General features: G+C 42.2%; 2 protein-coding genes across 3 annotated transcripts in view; both read left to right on the forward strand.

The window, feature by feature from the left end:
* Window positions 1-1,179: 1,179 nt before the first annotated feature.
* Window positions 1,180-17,729, forward strand: part of DNAAF9 (dynein axonemal assembly factor 9) — a 135,490-nt gene continuing 118,940 nt past the window's right edge. For both annotated transcript variants that reach the window (XM_007539539.3, XM_016195397.2), the window contains exon 1: window positions 1,180-1,673. In XM_007539539.3, the coding sequence (XP_007539601.1) occupies window positions 1,591-1,673 (83 nt within the window). In that variant the 5' untranslated portion in view covers window positions 1,180-1,590. The remainder of the gene's footprint in view (window positions 1,674-17,729) is intronic.
* LOC132541879 (large ribosomal subunit protein eL30-like) lies at window positions 10,794-11,249 on the forward strand. Its single transcript, XM_060203067.1, has one exon. The coding sequence runs from the start codon at window positions 10,857-10,859 to the stop codon at window positions 11,199-11,201; it is 345 nt and encodes a 114-aa protein (XP_060059050.1). The 5' UTR covers window positions 10,794-10,856; the 3' UTR covers window positions 11,202-11,249.

A 17,729-nucleotide genomic window follows, 5' to 3' on the forward strand; every position in this document is an offset into this window, starting at 1 on the left:
GCAGCTTGGGTTGTCATTGATTTACTAACTTGCAGAAGCGTGGTTACCGAAGTGAAGCTGTTCTTGACTGGCTGATTCTGAAGGGGAGCCGCTGGAGTGAGGCGGTCGCTGATTGGCTGGTTTGGAGTCTGTGTACTGATCTGGTTATCTCTAAATAATGGTGGTTACTTGGTCACGACTTGGAAAGTGGACCCAAATAACAAAACAAACCGAAAAGCATTTCTTTTCTTGAAAAAGAAATAATTTCTTTTTCTTGAAAAAAAAGAAAAAAGGACGTTTCGTTTATAGTCTTTAATCTTGGTCGCCTCTCAGATAAACTGGGCTAAACAGAAATTGTCCATATCTTGTAGAATTTAAAACTAATGCTACAATTTAAGCGCAAATTAGGTTGGTGGAAATATAACTATATTTTTTGTGATTGTAAGTCGATTTACACTTGATTTAAAGCATTATGACATTTACTGCGTTGTCGTAAAATCAATACAGGATGGGGGGGATCATTAAACACAACCAAATACTGTATGGTTTCGTTGGTATATGGTTTGTAAAGAAAACAAACAGATGCATTATATCAAAAAGAAGTAGACTTTTGGGCTAGAAGACCAATTAATGGCTACCAGAAAGTAAGGGGTTGGGATGGGTGAGGACAATGTGGACAAAGGTGTAATGAAGGATACAACTGGACTTCCAGTGGTGAGCTGAATGTAGTATATAGACATTGACTTTAATGATAGCTTAACGTTGCAAGTTTTAATGCAATATTCAATAGAAAAAATAAACTACTATATATATATATGTATATATATATATATATATATATATATATATATATATTAAACGCCCGGCAACTCTATCAACGAGGCGGTTCCGTTTAACACACTAGAAGACCCTTTTCTTGTACGTGGCTTCGCAGTCGGAAAAGGGTGGGGCCAGGATCTGGAAACTAAGGGGTAGAGATCCTCAGGGACCCTGCGGGGTCCTAACGCCAAAGCCCTAAACACAACTGGGCGCTCCCCGCAAATCTCAGATCTGTCAGCCATCAGCTGGATGTCTGAAGGAGGGTGGCTGATTGGCAGGCAGCGAGCGCATCAGGGAACCAGCAGGGAGATCGCCGGAGACAGCCAGCGCTCAGTATGGGTGCAGCAACGTTGTGCGCCAGGCCGCAGCCCGAGGGCGGGGACGGGGCGGGGCGGGGCGCGGTGGGGCGAGGCCCCGCCCCCCGGACGCGCCCTGGTGCGTAGCTGGGGGAGCCCCAGAAAGCCTCGCTCGGCGATGCGAAGCCGGAGGACCGAGCAGGGAAGCGGCGCGGTGGCCCTCCTCCTGGGGACTGGCGCTTCTGCCGTCCGGCCCCGCCGCCTCTCAGTTTAAAGAAGCCGCTTCCCTGCGGCCGCGCATCCGTCCCCTGAGCCCAGCCCGCCCCTGCGCGGCCGACGCCCGTCCGGCTCCGGCTCCGGCTCCAGCTCCGCCCCCGACGTGCCCCCGCGCCCCGCGCGCTGCGCGCCGCGCCCCCCGCCCAGTTGCCGAGGGCCTGGAGCCACTGGCCGGCAGGAGCGACCCTCAGCGGCGCTGTCCCCTCCGCGGTTCGCCGCCATGGACGTGTACCCCACGCACCGGCTGGGGCTGCCTCGCGCTCGGGCCCCCGGCTCCCCGGGCCGCGGGCCGCCCTCCGTCAGGTACGCGAGGCCGAGGCTGCAGAGGGGCGGCCGGGCCGGGAGCTGCGGGCTGTCGGGGTCCAGCTACGTCTCCGCCGCGGGGCGTGGCCCGACATGGCTTCTCTGCGGCGGCTTCCCGGGGAACGTTTCCCCGGAGCTGCACCGGGTGTAGAGGCTCCCACGATGGCTTTCCTCCAGGCAGCCCCGCAGCCGCCCCCCATTAGAGCCTTTCCCCCGGGAAGCCGTCCCCCCATAGAGAGCCGGCGGCGGCGTCTCCTTGGACACATCACTGTCTTCCCCTTTGAATGCTTCCTCGGGAGGGCTTGCCTGTAGAGTCCCCCGCAGTGTCTCCCTTGGATTGAAACCCCAAATGCGTTTTCGACCAAATCTCTTCCCTCAGACCCCTCCATGTTAGGTCGCTTCTGCAGCCTCCCCCCTTGACAGCAGCTTCGGTGAAGAGGACTACCCCCCCTCCCAGGCGCAGCTGACAGCATCCGCCCCAACGCGCGACCCCCGCCCCCCAACCCCCGGGATATCTCGACCCTCCCAGTTTGCACAAAGGCGAGCTCGGGTGGGGGGGGTGTAGGATTTTAGGGGCGCCGGAGGGAAGACTTAGTAGACCTTAGGGAAAAGGAGAGTCAGCTCCGGGAGGCGAAAGACCCAGACCCCGTAGGCTGGAGACCGACTGCGGGGCGTCTAGGCTGGGGAGGGAAATAGTGGGGAAATGCTGATATTGGAGAGGGGGGCCCTGTCCCTTCTTTGATATGGTAAGATCAGTTTCCAGTTTCTGCTCCGAGTGCCTTTGGGCTTGACCTTGATATTCTGGGCATTGTTCGTGATGGTGCTGCTACAGGGCTGCCAGCTGAGTGTGGGGGTTGGAATGATGGAGGAGTTGCAGCAGAAAGACCATAGGGAAGGAGGGAGGGAGAGAGAAAAGGGCTTCAGTACTGCTAACCAACCATTAAAACAGAAGTTTTGTTGTCTGCCTTTTCTCTGTTGTAGCCCATAGCAAAGCAAACATGGTATAGTTGTCGTGAAAAAAGCTTGCCAACTTGTTTAAAGCTGGTTTTTCTATATCCTAGTTATGATACTGAAAACATTGCATTTGGCTTTCTTTTTTCTTTCTCGCTCACAAATCAATTTTTGTTTTTTAAGATTTATTTTGATGATAGGACTAAGGAGAGAATCACGCTGGCATTTGCAGTGTAGTGCTGGGGATCAAACTCAGGATCTCCAGTGTACTACGTCTGGGCCGCTGTTTTTTTGTTTGTTTGTTTGTTACCTCCAGGGTTATCACTGGGGCTCCAAATCCAATGCTCCTGGAAGCCTTTTTTTTTTTTTTCCATTTTGTTGCCCTTGTTATTGTTGCCATTGATGTGTTGGATAAGACAGAGAGAAATCGAGAGAGAAGGGGAGACAGAGTTGGGGGAGAGAAAGACACCTGCAGACCTGCTTCACCACTTGTGAAGTGACCTCTCTGCAGGTGGGGAGCCGGGGATCCAACCCGGATCCTTGTGCTGGTCTTTGCATTTGGCGCCTTGTGCGGTTAACCTGCTGAGCCACTGCCCAAACCCCCTGGGCCACTGTTTTGGTTGTTTTAACTTGACCAGTTTTATGAAGAGCAAGAACCAAATTTTATTCACATGCCAGAGCAGTACACTATTTACTGAGCTATTTTGCAGGCCCCTAGATCTAAATTTAGAACTCCAATCTGCTTTTACTTCTTGTCATTCCTTCAGTCATCCCAGCAACTAAAGCATGCTTGGTGAATGAATAAAAATGGGGGTGTTGAGGCTAACTGCCTCTGACTTCTTTTTGGGTGTTCTAATTTGCTTCTTATTTGGAAGGTGACAGTGTTTGAACTCTTGCTTTGTCCTTCAGTGTAATTTCTCGTGGACTTTACAGTTCCAGGAGTTTGGCTGTTTATGGTAAGGTTTCTGGCAGACAGTGTCACTGTTAGAAAGTATTTGAACTTTGTATAGAACAGAAACAACACAGGATACTGTAGAACTTGAATCAGCCAGCCGTTAAATCTAGACTCTATGTAGATTTGGGATTCATCCCAGATCATCTTGAGTTTAGGAATCTTGAGTCTTTGAGACTTTTTTCCCCCCAGTAAAATCCATCTCTAGATTGCATTAGCATGACAGTCTGTTGCTTTTTTAAAGTAATGTTCTGTTTTAGATACAGAAAATTTCTTCTTTTTTACCCCTTTCAGAGCTAGGACCTCACACTAACATGATTTCATCAATTCCAGGCTGCTTTTTCAGAGAGAGAGAGACCCCATCATACCAGCATTTCCACTAGAGGAAGGGGAGCCAAGAGAGGGTAGTGCCAGGGTTTGAATCTGGGCCATGAGTATGACAAGGCAGGCATCCTACCCAGAGAGCTACTTTTGTAGTCCTAAATGTAGTGTATTTATATTAAAATAATAAATATTGACTGGGTCCGGATGGTGGCATATGTGAACGCACACATTACAGTACAGAAGAACCATGTTCCAGCCCCTGTCCCCACCTGCAGGAGGAAAGATTCATGAGAATCTGCTCACTCTATCGCTTTCTCTACCTCTCCCTCCCCTCTCAATTTCTGTCTCTACAAAAAAAAAATTAATATTGATTCATGTTGCTAATTATATACAAACTGAATCCACTATCAAGTGGTTTTCAAACAAAAATTTTATTTAATGAGATACACAAAAAGACACAGAGAAGAGAGAAAGATACAGTGACCAGAGCACTGCTCAGTTCTGGCACATGATGATAACAGGGATTGAACCTGGGACCTGAGGACCTCCGGAAAGACACTCTTTTGCATAACCATCATACTATCTCCCCATCCCTCAAGTGATTTATGTAAAACTTGATAAGACTGTGGACAAAGGGTAATACAAGGAATCCCAAGATTTGGCTGTTCTATACCTTTGGTTAAAGAAGTTTGGTGAAGTTTCCCTTCCTTTCTCCATACACAAGCAAACGTGGTTTTCTTATCCATTCAGGCCTGTCCCTGGTTTTTGACATTGAACATTTCTAACAGGTTTGGCTCAGCACTTTCCTGTCACCCATATTTGGCTTCTTTACTGCACTGATTCCTGAGTGATGAAAGAGGCAGGCGGAACTGGCGAAGTCACATTCCTAAAGACCCATAGAAAGATAGCACTTTACAAATGTGTGTTTCTCTCCTGGCAGTGGAGTTCATTTTCATAGATGGGGGACTAGAGGTCAGGAGTTAAAACATCATTGTCGCTTCAAAGTTTCTTTATTAAGACTACTGCAGTCAGTGCTAACCATCAAATACTTTGGGTTTCTGTCTCTTAGGCACGTGCTAAATTGCTCTTTGAGGGCAGGAAATTGGATATGATGATGTGAATTCCTTTTCATCAGTGCAATGTGCACAGAAGTGATATTTATCTCTTCATGATAAGGGTTTCTGGTGTGTAATTTGCCACTCTCTACCTCTCTGTTATGGTGACAGTTAGTGCTTTAGGTAGTGGCTTGCTGATCAGCCTGGGAACCAAGTGACCTGTATTTGATATGAGAAGTGAGCAAGAGGTAAACCTTTGTTGTTTCAAGTCAAGAGATTTTGGAATAATGAGCAAATAACTTGATTTATACTAAGGAACCAATAGAAATAGCTGAAATATGCTCTCCTACTTACCCCCCCCCCCCCCAGAGAGTTCTTTTCTGCTTAGGACTTGTTTAAGAATTGACATTTCACTGTCCCTATATACAAATAACCCTACCAACAAACACTGTTGATAAATGTTGTTGGTTTAGGCAGATAAGGTAGGCTCCTTCCCTCAAAGAGCTATTTTGTAAATGAAAAAAGAGAAAATCAATAAAAGAATGGTGAGAAGTAGAGTTGTCTTTAACTGGGAGGAGTAGAAGACCAATAGAGTTATTACTTTTTTTTTTTTTTTTTAACTAGGGCACTGCTCAGCTCTAGCTTATGGTGGTGGGGGGGATTGACTTTGGAGCCCTAGGCATGAGAATCTTTTTTGCATAACCATTATGCTATCTATCCCCACCTGAGTTAATTTTTTTTTCCCCTTCAGAGCATTACTCTGCTCTGGTTAATAGTGCTGTGGAGGATTGAACCTGGGACCTTGGAGCTTCAGACAAGAGACTCTTTGCATAACCATTATTCTATCTCCCCCACCCTATAATTCAAGTTTAACCTTATTCATTTTGAGTTGCATAATAGATATCCAAGTAGAGGTATTGGATAAGCCACTGGATATAGTAGTCTGAAATTCAGGGAAGGATTTGGACCGGAAATACTACTCACATGTTATGACTCCAACTTTTTAAAAAAAATGTATTTTCTGGGGCTGGATGGTGATGCACTTGGTTGAGCACACATGTTACAATGCTCAAAGACCCAGATTTGAGCCCCTGGTCCCACTTGTAGGGGGTAAGCGTTGCAAGTGGTGAAGCAGGGCTGCAGGTGTCTCTCTGTCTCTTTCCCTCTCTGTTTCCCCCTTCCTCTCGATCTCTGGCTGTCTATTCAATAAATAAAGATAATTTTTAAAAATTAAAAAATAATGGAGTCAATTAATATTTAAAAATGTATTTTTTATTTATTACTGGAGGAAGGGAGGTTGTTCACATGAAGCAGGGAGAAGGGAAGAGAGAGACATCAAAGCCAGAGCATCACTCTAATGTGTTCACTCTAGTGGGGAAAAAACCAGGAATCTCAGGTTTGAAAGACCAGTGCTATACCAATTGAGTAATTTTCCTAACCATCCAAATTTTTATTTTAAATTATGGGAAAAGAGAACTGGGAATATAGCATAATGGTTATGCAAAAGGGTCCAGGTTCAATCTTCAGCACCACCAAAAACCAGAGCTAAACAGTGTTCTGGTAATAATAATAATAACAATTATGTACACATATTTAATAACATTAATTGTGGGGATAGATAGAAATTCAGGGAGTAAGTATAGAGAACCAACAAACATCTAAGCCCTAGACTATCCTCTGTTTAGAGATAAAAGATGGGAAACACTTCAGAAAAGACAGTTTCTTGCAAAGTCTAAGAAAAACTGGTTTCTTATATCTGAGCTAGGAGAATAATTCAAGGACAGTTATAGAAAGCTAAATTATATATATATATATATATATATATATATGATGGATTAAAGAGGACTGAAAATAGATCATTAGACTTGATAATGTGAACATCATTGTTGACTTTGACAAGGACAGTTTGGGGTGCATTGGGATCAAGAGAAAATAGAAGAATTGAAGACAGTGAGTATAGATGCTATAGTGATGTTGTCTCAAGGATTGTTGGGAAATAAGAATGATATGGTTATAGCTGGAAGGTATGAAATGTTGAGAGTTGTTTTTTATTTTTAGGTGGGAATAAATGGCATGATTGTAAGTTGATTGCAAATTGATGATTAAAGAAGGAACAATTTCAGGAGTCAGGTTCTTGAACTGGTAAGAAGGAATGGGATTTAGGAAATAATTGAATATAATGACCTCAGGCTAGTAGGTAGGTACATGGGCAGTTCATCTGTGGTATATTACCTAGAAACCAAGTGCTAATGCATTGGTATTAGGAGAAAGTGGATTAACTAATAAGGAAAATTAAAAATAAAGAGTAGAGAGGTACTGGAAGTTTGAGTTGAAGAAAGGTAGAAAATTCCTCCAGGAGAGTAGGAAAATGAGTTGAATAAGGAATGTTTTAGGATTGCTAAGCAGCACTAAGTGCCCTCTTGGTGTTTGTTGTCATAAATTTAAGGTAAGACCCAATTAACATGGCTCCATGTGTTCCCTTCAGCAGTGTTGAGCTGCTTGGATGTGACTATTGTAGGGAAAAGTGGCCGAGGTTGGAGAACATTGTTGGAAAACAGGAATAAAGTACTGAGAGGGTAGTGGAAGCATAATTTTAATGCATATAGAGATTATCATGTATTAAGGAGTTGTAAAGGCAAAAGAGACTACTCTAGAAGCCAGAATCGATAGGGGATGAGGAGGAATGGGTGGCCAGAGATCTGTAGATAACTAGAACAAGGAGGGAGAGTGGTAACATTAAGAAATCATCCTCCGGGGGCCAGGTGGTGGCGCACCTGGTTAAGCATATATACTGCAGTGCACAGGACCCAGGTTCAAGCCCCTGGTCCCCATCTGCAGGGGAAGGCTTCATGAGTGGTAAAGCAGGGCTGCAGATGTCTCTCTATCTCTCTCCCTTTCTATATCCCCCTCCCCTCTCTATTTCTGTCTGTCTCTATCCAATAATAAATTAATAAAAAAGCATTTGAAAAAAAAAAAAAAGAAATCATTCCCCAAAATAAAATTTCTTAAAATCAAAGTACATTAGTTTCCAGATTAACAGACTCTCCAGTAGTTGGGGAGGTGACTCAGTGACCCAGTGACTCAGTGGAGAATTTAGTACATGCAAGTGTAAGCCCCCTGCCACTACATATGCTGGAATGAAACTGGTTCTCTCTGCTACTCATTGAATAAGTAAATCTTAAAAGAGAGAGAAAGAGGCGGAGAGAGAGAGAAAGAGAAAAATTTACATGCATCCTGCACAATTAATTTAAAAAAAAAACCTTGCCAAGGAACATCATCATGACACTTTTGAGCACTATAAAGACAAAAGAACATCTACAAATCATACAGATATGGTCAGGCATCATAGGATTGTGACAAAATTTGGAGCTAAAAGAGCAAGCAGTGACTTCTTAAAGGAAACAGATTCCCACCCAGATTTCTGTATCCAGCCACAAAGACAGGTGTGATGGAAGAGTTTTCACGTCTCACTCACTGGTGGACATTCCATGCATCTCCTGTTAAGCCACTGGGGTGTCTGCCAGCCTTGTCATGCACGGGGTTTGAGTTTGAGTTCCCAGCACACTGCACATTGTACTATGACAATGGGGAAAGCTCGGGTGCTGTGATTTTCTCCTCCTCTGTGTCTAATAAAGTGGACCCAGAGTGGTGAATTTGCACATACATCTGATGAACGAAATCACACACACCACTGAAGGATGGGTGTTTGTTCTAGGAAGATAGTCTGATTAAGAGGTGGTTGTGGAGCCCAGGAGGTGGTGCAGTGAGAAGCTAGACTTGGAAACATAAGGTTTCTAGTTTGATCCCCAGCATTCTGTGTGCCAGACTTAAATTCGGGTTTGTTCCATCCCTGTCTATATCTTCTATTAATAAATGAATACAAATGAAAATTATATAGAGAGGGAGTCGGGCGGTAGCGCAGCAGGTTAAGCGCAGGTGGCACCAAGCACAAGGATCGGGATAAGGATCCCAGTTCGAGCCCCTGGCTCCCCACCTGCAGGGGAGTTGCTTCATAAGCAGTGAAGCAGGTCTTTAGGTGTCTATCTTTCTCTCCCCCTCTCTGTTTTCCCCTCCTGTCTCCATTTCTCTCTGTCCTATCCAACAACAGTGACATCAATAACAACAACAATAAAAAAATTTAAAAAAGAGAGAGAGAGCTTCTTGTACTCAGAATTCTCTGTATACATACAGGTGAAATTTCTTATGAGGAAGGATTTCTTCCTATGAAGAACTATGATAGAGGACCTGGAAATTATTAAAAGGAAGGAAGGAAGGAAGAGAGGGAAAGGAAAAAAAGAAAAGGAAAGAAAAGGAAAGAAAAGAAAAGAAAAAAGAAAAGAAAAGAAATATGGAACCACATTATTGCCATTGCTATCATTGCTTGCCCAAGTGCTTAGGGCAGTGTCTGGCACACAGTACTCACTAAGTATGAACTGCTGTTGTTAGATATTATGAAATGCAGCTTGTATTCATTATTTATTGGATGAATAGTGAGGAACTGCATCTGTAAGCTAAGTTGAATTCCATGGGTATTCAGAATCATATTTGCAAGTTAGATGGAGAGCAGGATTCACGATAGTGGTGGTCTACAGAGAGTTAAAATTTTAGTAAAGCCTCTCAGAGAACTGGGGAGGGCACAGGACTTTGGAGAGTAGGCTGTGGAACTATACCCTATCCTTTTCTAGTCTTTTAAACCTCTATTAATTCACTAATAATTTTTTTAAATTTATTTCCTTATTGGGGAATTAATGTTTTACATTCAACAGTAAATACAATAGTTTGTACATGCATAACATTCCCCAATTTCCCATTTAACAATACAACCCCCACTATGTCATTTATCATCCTTCATGGACTTGTATTCTCCCCACCCACCCACCCCAGAGTCTTTTACTTGGGTGCAATATGCCAATTCCATTTCAGGTTCTACTTGTGTTTTCTTTTCTGATGTTGTTTTTCAACTTCTGCCTGAGAGTGAGATCATCCCATATTCATCCTTCTGTTTCTGACTTATTTCATTCAACATGATTTTTTCAAGGTCCATCCAAGATCGGCTGAAAATGGTGAAGTCACCATTTTTTACAGCTGAGTAGTATTCCATTGTGTATCTAGACCACAACTTGCTCAACCACTCATCTGTTGTTGGACACCTGGGTTGCTTCCAGGTTTTGGCTATTACAAATTGTGCTGCCAAAAACATATATGTACACAGATCTTTTTGGATGGATGTGTTGAGTTCCTTAGGATATATCCCCAGGAGGGGAATTGCAGGGCCATAGGGTAGGTCCATTTCTAGCCTTCTGAGAGTTCTCCAGACTGTTCTCCACAGAGGTTGGACCAATTTACATTCCCACCAGCAGTGCAGGAGGGTTCCTTTGACCCCACACCCTCTCCAGCATTTGCTGCTGATACCTTTTCTGATGTATGACATTCTCACAGGAGTGAAGTGATATCTCATTGTTGTCTTGATTTGCATTTCTCTGACAATCAGAGACTTGGAGCATTTTTTCATGTGTTTCTCGGCCTTTTGGATCTCTTCTATGGTGAATATTCTGTCTAAGTCCTCCCCCCGTTTTTGGATGGGGTTATTTGTTTTCTTGTTGTTGAGTCTGGCAAGCTCTTTATATATGTTGGTTATTAAACTCTTATCTGATGTATGACATGTAAAGATCTTCTCCCATTCTGTGAGGGGTCTCTTGGTTTGGGTAGTGGTTTCTTTTGCTGTGAAGAAGCTTTTTAATTTGATGTAGTCCCATAGGTTTATACTTGCCTTAGTCTTCTTTGTAATTGGATTCGTTTCATTGAAAATGTCTTTAAAATTTATGCAGAAAGCTTTCTCTCTCCCCGGCCATCTTGGCGGCTGCTCTTGGTTGGAGGCCATCCCGCACCTAAGGCAGGAAGATGGTGGCCGCAAAGAAGACGAAAAAGTCTCTGGAGTCCATCAACTCGAGGCTCCAGCTGGTGATGAAAAGCGGGAAGTACGTGCTGGGATACAAGCAGACTCTGAAGATGATCAGACAAGGCAAAGCCAAGCTGGTCATCCTGGCCAACTGCCCTGCCTTGAGGAAATCAGAAATTGAGTACTACGCCATGTTGGCCAAAACTGCTGTTCATCACTACAGTGGCAATAATATTGAATTAGGCACAGCATGTGGAAAATACTACAGAGTCTGCACACTGGCCATCATTGATCCAGGTGATTCTGATATCATCAGAAGCATGCCAGAACAGACTGGTGAAAAGTAAATCATGCAAGATTTTTCTGTAATAAAGTATGAAAAGGTTTAAAAAAAATTATGCAGAAAAGAGTTCTGCCAATATTTTCCTCTAAGTATTTGATAGTTTGTGGTCTAACATCCAAGTCCTTGATCCACTTGGAATTTACTTTTGTATTTGGTGAAATACAGTGATTCAGTTTCATTCTTCTGCATGTTTCAACCCATTGTTTCCAACACCATTTGTTGAAGAGAGACTGCTTTCCCCATGTAATAGTCTGGGCCCCTTTGTCAAAGATTAGATGTCCATAGGTGTGGGGCCTCATTTCTGGGCTCTCAATTCTATTCCACTGGTCAGTGTGTCTATTCATGTTCCAGTACCAAGCAGTTTTGATGACAATGGCCCTATAATACAGTTTGAGATCTGGGAGTGTGATGCCGCCAGTTCTTTTCTTTTTTCTCAAGATTGTTTTGGCAGTTCTAGGTCTTTTCTGGTTCCAGATAAACATTTGTAGCATTTTTTCTATTCTCCTAAAAAATGTGCTTGGGATCTTGATGGGGATAGCATTAAATTTGTAGATGGTTCTGGGTAATATATTCATTTTGATGATGTTAATTCTTCCAACCCATGAACATGGAATATCTTTCCACTTCTTTGTGTCTTTTTCAATTTCTTTGAGTAGTGACTCATAATTTTCAGTATACAAGTCTTTCACTTCTTTGGTTAGGTTTACTCCTAGATATTTTATTGTTTTTGTTGCTATAGTAAAAGGAATTGATTTCTGGATTTCAATTTCTTCTAACTTAGTGTTTGCATAGAGGAATGCCACTGACCTTTGAATGTTAATTTTGTAGCCTGATGCCTTACTGTATTGCCTGATGATTTCCAAAAGCTTCTTGCTGGATTCCTTAGGTTTTTCCATGTATACTATCATGTCATCTGCAAATAAGGAGAGTTTGACTTCTTCTCTTCCAATCTGGATGCCTTTAATTCCTTGCTCCTGCCTGATTGCTATGGCAAAAACTTCCAACACTATGTTGAATAGTAATGGTGATAGTGGGCAGCCCTGTCTAGTACCTGATCTGAGTGGAAAGGCTTCCAGTTTTTCACCATTGAGTATGGTATTGGCTGTAGGTTTGCTATATATAGACTCCACTATCTTCAGGAATTTTCCATCTATTCCCATTTTTTGTAGTGTTTTGATCATAAAGGGATGTTGTATTTTGTCAAAGGCTTTCTCTGCATCTATTGATATGACCATGTGGTTTTTGGTCTTGCCTTTGTTGATGTGGTGGATCACATTGATTGATTTACGTATATTAAACCAACCTTGCATGCCTGGGATAAACCCCACTTGGTCATGATGAACAATCTTTTTGATATACTGCTGAATCTGGTTGGCTAGAATTTTGTTCAATATTTTCGCATCTATGTTCATCAGAGATATTGGTCTGTAGTTTTCTTTTTTGGTTGTGTCCCTGTCTGCTTTTGGTATCAGGGTGATGTTGGCTTCATAGAAGCTGGCAGGGAGTATTCCAGTGTCTTCAATCTTCTGGGAGACTTTTAAAAGTAGAGGTATTAGTTCTTCTTTGAAGGTTTTATAGAATTCATTTGTAAAACCATCTGGTCCAGGACTTTTATTTTTGGGTAGATTTTTGATAACTGTTTCAATTTCATTAGCTGTGATGGGCCTGTTCATGTTATCCACTTCCTCTTTACTTAGTTTTGGAAGTTGGTAGGTATCTAGGAAATTGTCCATTTCTTCCAGGCTCTCTAGCTTGGTGGCATATAGTTGTTCACAGAAGCCTCGCATGATATGTTGAATTTCTGGTGTCTGTTGTGATATCTCCTCTTTCATTTACTATCTGATTTATTTGGGTCTTCTCCCTTTTTTGTTTTGTGAGTCTGGCTAAAGGTTTGTCAATTTTGTTTATTCTTTTGAAGAACCAACATTTACTTTCATTGATCTTTTGTATGGTTTTCCTATTCTCAATGTTATTTATTTCTGCCCTAACTTTAGTGATTTCTGCCCTTCTGGTTGCTTTAGGGTTCCTTTGTTGTTATTCTTCTAGGTCTTTAAGATGTGCAATCAGGCTGTTTATTTGTGCTTTTTCTTGTTTCCTAATGTGTGCTTGTATAGCTATGAACTTCCCTCTTAGGACTGCTTTAGCTGTGTCCCAAATATTTTGATAGCTTGTGTCTTCATTTTCATTGAACTCTCGAAACATTTTGATTTCTTCTTTGATTTCCTCTTTGACCCAGAAGTTGTTAAGAAGTGTACTGTTGAGCTTCCACATTTTGGGACTGTTACTAATCTTTTGTTGATTGTTAAGTGTTAGTTTAACTCCACTGTGGTCTGAGAAGATGCTTGGGATGATTTCAATGCTCTTGAATTGGCTGATGCTGTCTTTGTGGCCTAATATATGGTCTATCCTTGGGAATGACCCATGTGGATTTGAGTAAAATGTGTATTCCAGTTTCTTGGGGTGAATGACTCTGAAACTGTCCAATAGTTCTAGTTTAATCTTATCTATTTTAAAGTCTATCATGTCAGATATGAGAATAGATGCTCCTGCCCTTTTTTGTGGGCCATTGGCTTCTATGATATTTTTCCATCCTTTCACTTTAAGTCTGTGTTTGTCTTGTTGAGTTAGGTGGGTTTCCTGTAGACAGCATATTGTTGGGTTGTGTTTTCTGATCCATCTTCCTACTCTGTGTCTTTTAATAGGTGAATTCAGGCCATTGACATTTATTGATATCAAAGATTGAAGATATTTTAACGCCATTCTTGTAGAGTTTTAGAGTGTTTTGATATATGTCTTGTTTGTGGTGGTCTGGTTGTTTATAGAAGACCTTTCAGAACTTCTTTCAGGGCAGGCTTGGTGATAGTTGATTCCTTCAACTGTTGCTTGCCTGAGAAGGTTTTGATGCCTCCATCTAGTCTGAATAACAGTCTAGCAGGATATAGTATTCTTGGCTGAAAGCCTTTCTCATTGAGCACTCGATAAGATATCTTGCCATTCTCTTCTGGCCTGTAGTGTTTGTATGGAGAAATCTGCTGCTAATCTTATGGGTTTTCCTTTGTAGGTGATTCTTTGTTTTTCTCTTGCAGCCTTGAGGATCCTTTCTTTATCCTTATTCCTTTCCATTCTAAGTATGACATGTCTTGGTGTCTTTAGGTCTGGGTTAATTCTGTTTGGGACCCTCTGGCTTCTTGAATCTTTATGTCTTTGATGTTGTCTAGACTAGAGAAATTTTCGGCTATTATGGCCTAGAGAATGCTTTCTTCCTCTCCTTCTCTTTCTTCCTCTGGTAAGCCAATAATGCGTATATTGTTCCTTTTGAAGTCATACCATAGGACTCTGTTGTTGTTTTCAGCATCTCTTAATCTCTTTTTGAGATCTCTTACTTCTTTTTAGTTGTCTCTAATTCATCCTCAATCTTGCTAATTCTGTCTTCAGCCTCATAGATTCTATTCTCTCTGCCCTCTACTGTTTTCTGGAGTTCATCTAATTTGTTGCCCTGCTCTGATACTGTTTTAGCTTGTTCAGCTAGTTGCATTCTTAGCTCAGCGATTTCAGCTTTCAGCTCTCTAATAACCATGAGTTAATTAGTATTTTCTTCCATATTCTCATTTGTTGTTCCTGCATTTCTGATTACAATTTTTTCAAATTCTTTACTCACTCCTGTTATTATTTCCTTAGCTAATGTTTGGATGTTGTTATTTTGTGCTTCACCCTCTGGAGGACTTTTAGCTGGACTTTTGTCCTGGTTCGAGTCTCCAATATTTTTTCTTGTTGTTTTAACCATTTTATATATTATGTTATGAGTTCCCTTTATCAGTACTTTTCAAATTATTGATCACTATTGCCCAGATTGACTTGTGTCTAAGTAAGTTAATTAAAGGATTCACAGTGGTGGAAGTTAACAGTTTTTTCAATCCCTGAGTTGGAGCTCAGTGGTGTAAAAGCCTCTTTCTTTTTTTTTTTTTTCCTTCCCTGTAGGCTATGGGAGCCTGAGGGCTTTTAAACTATCAATAGGCTTCAGCTTAATCACTGACTCCTGACCAAGAGATAAAGCAGGGTATGGCAGAGATAATCCAGTGGTTATGCAAAGAGACTTTCACAGCCCCTCAGCTATGCCACTGAGGTATAGGTCTTCTCCTGAGTTTCCTGGTTAGATCTCTGTCTCCTGGTGTCCCTCCCTGCCACTGCTCCAGATTCTGAGGGTAGTAGCAATGGAGACTCAGAGTTGCACTTGGTGAGTCTCTGGGGAGTCCTTTCCTCCCTTCAGCTGTCCCCTTGTTGGTGGAGCAGACTGGAGGTGGTGTCTCCACTGATAAACTGCTGAATGTTAGCAGTCACTTAATCTCTCCTTAGGCCCCTCTCTCCTCTCTGTCACCAGCCACACGTGTTTGTACTCACCGGTGATTTACTGGGTTCCTGTGGTCATTCTAGTCCTGTCTTGTTTCCGTCCGGGTGGTCTCCTTTGGTATTCCTAGTTGATCCGGGAGACGAGAGGAGAGGAGAGGAGAGGAGAGGAGAGGAGAGGAGAGGAGAGGAGAGGAGAGGAGAGGAGAGGAGAGGAGAGGAGAGGAGAGGAGAGGAGAGGAGAGGAGAGGAGAGGAGAGGAGAGGAGAGGAGAGGAGAGGAAGCGATCTGTTGCTCATAGCTCCGCCTCCGGAAGTCCAATAATTATTTTTTAAGTAAAATCTCACAAAGATGGTTTATCTCTTCAGGTGATGTTTATTAACTTGTTGCCAATACACATGGTTCTTATTTGAAATTACTGGTGTACAGATCTAATAACTTTTGCTGTGGTAAGATGGTCCCTCAGAATGGGAGGTGGTGATGTGGATGAAGCTTTGGACTCTGAAGCGTGAGGTCCCATGTTGACCTTCAGCATTGCATGTGCCTGGTGTCCTCTTCTCCTCCACCTTCCCCTCTCTCCTTTTGCTCTTCACCATTAGTAAATAATTTTTAAAAAAGATAGTGCAGATTAAGGCTGTGAAATTTCACCCTCAGTCTATTTGCTTGGATGCTGGCCAAGGAGACCTGATGTGGTGCCTACAGATGTAAAAGGGTTTAGGCTCTTTTGTCCTTATTTCTGGTTCAGGGATAGCAGTCTATAAACATCTGCCTTTTGATTTAGGTGTGGGATGGCTATATACTGCAGACTCTTATTTAGTGAATATGGTGGCATTAATTGTGTGCATTATTTGACAGTGTTTCATAGCTTTGGAGCTTTTCTCTGGTGTTCTAACATTTGGAGGGGTGTATGTGACTTAAATACAGATGTCCTCAAGAGTTACACAGCTCAAATAGTTGTCACTCAACAATTTGAGAAAAACCAGAATTTTGTAACTTTAATATTTATTTATTATTTTTTAAAAATATTTTATTTATTTATTAATGAGAAACATAGGAGGAGAGAGAAAGAGCCAGACATCACTCTGGTACATGTGCTACAGGGGGTTGAACTCGGGGTCTCCTGCTTAAGAATCCGATGCTTTATCCGTTGCGCCACTTCCCGGACCACGTAACTTGAATATTTAAAACTATTATCTGTGATTTTAGACTAAGTTTGAGGAGAAGATCATTTGGCATGCCTTTGCTTTGCTTTCTTTCATCAAAAAGAAATCATTTGTTTGATAAAACATGAACATCACTCCAGCTTATGCAGGGCTAGGGATCAAATTTGGGGCTACATGTGTCCTGTGCTCTACTGCTGAGCTACCTCTCCATTTTGTTTTCAACTTAATTTGACATAATTCTAGATATATATGTTAGTTGAAGATATGTTACGATGTGTTCAAACAGCCTTCACTTACCTTCCTCTTATGTTAATATCTTATATGAAACTATGATTTATTTATCAAAAGCAAGAACTTAATACAATAGTTTACTTAATAAACATTTACTTGCTTAGGATTTAGCACAGCAGGCTTTATTTACATTTCTCACATTTTTCTGCTAATGCTGTTCTTCTGTTCTTACAGTCCAGGATTCCACATTGTGTTTAGATTTGCCATGCTTTTAATAGTTAAAGAAATGGAGAGAAATTGTGGATGCTTTCAGAATGAAAATTTATGAAGCTGATTTTACAAAGAGCATATTGTGTGACAAAATGCTCAGAGAAGAGAAAGAAAATGGAAAATTAGATGTTATACTAGGGGCTAGAAGATGGCTCACAGTAGGCCATGGGTGGGAAGCCAAGGGTCTTTGGATATTAATAGCATCATTCATTCCTGGGCTATCCCAAATTATCAACTTGAAAGTGAGTACTTCCGGAGTCGGGCGGTAGCGCAGTGGGTTAAGTGCAGGTGGCGCGAAGCGCAAGGACCAGAGGAAGGATCAGGGTTTGAGTCCCTAGTTCCCCACCTGCAGGGGAATCGCTTCACAAGCAGTGAGGCAGATTTGCGGGTGTTTTTCTCTCCCTCTTTCTGTCTTTCCCTCCTCTTTCCATTTCTCTCACGGGTGTCTTTCTCTTCCTCTTTCTATCTTTCCCTCCTCTCTCCATTTCTCTCTGTCCTATCCAACAACAACGACAAGAATAACT

The sequence above is a fragment of the Erinaceus europaeus genome, chromosome 1 (genome assembly GCF_950295315.1).
Source record: "Erinaceus europaeus chromosome 1, mEriEur2.1, whole genome shotgun sequence".
Taxonomy (NCBI): Eukaryota; Metazoa; Chordata; class Mammalia; order Eulipotyphla; family Erinaceidae; genus Erinaceus; species Erinaceus europaeus.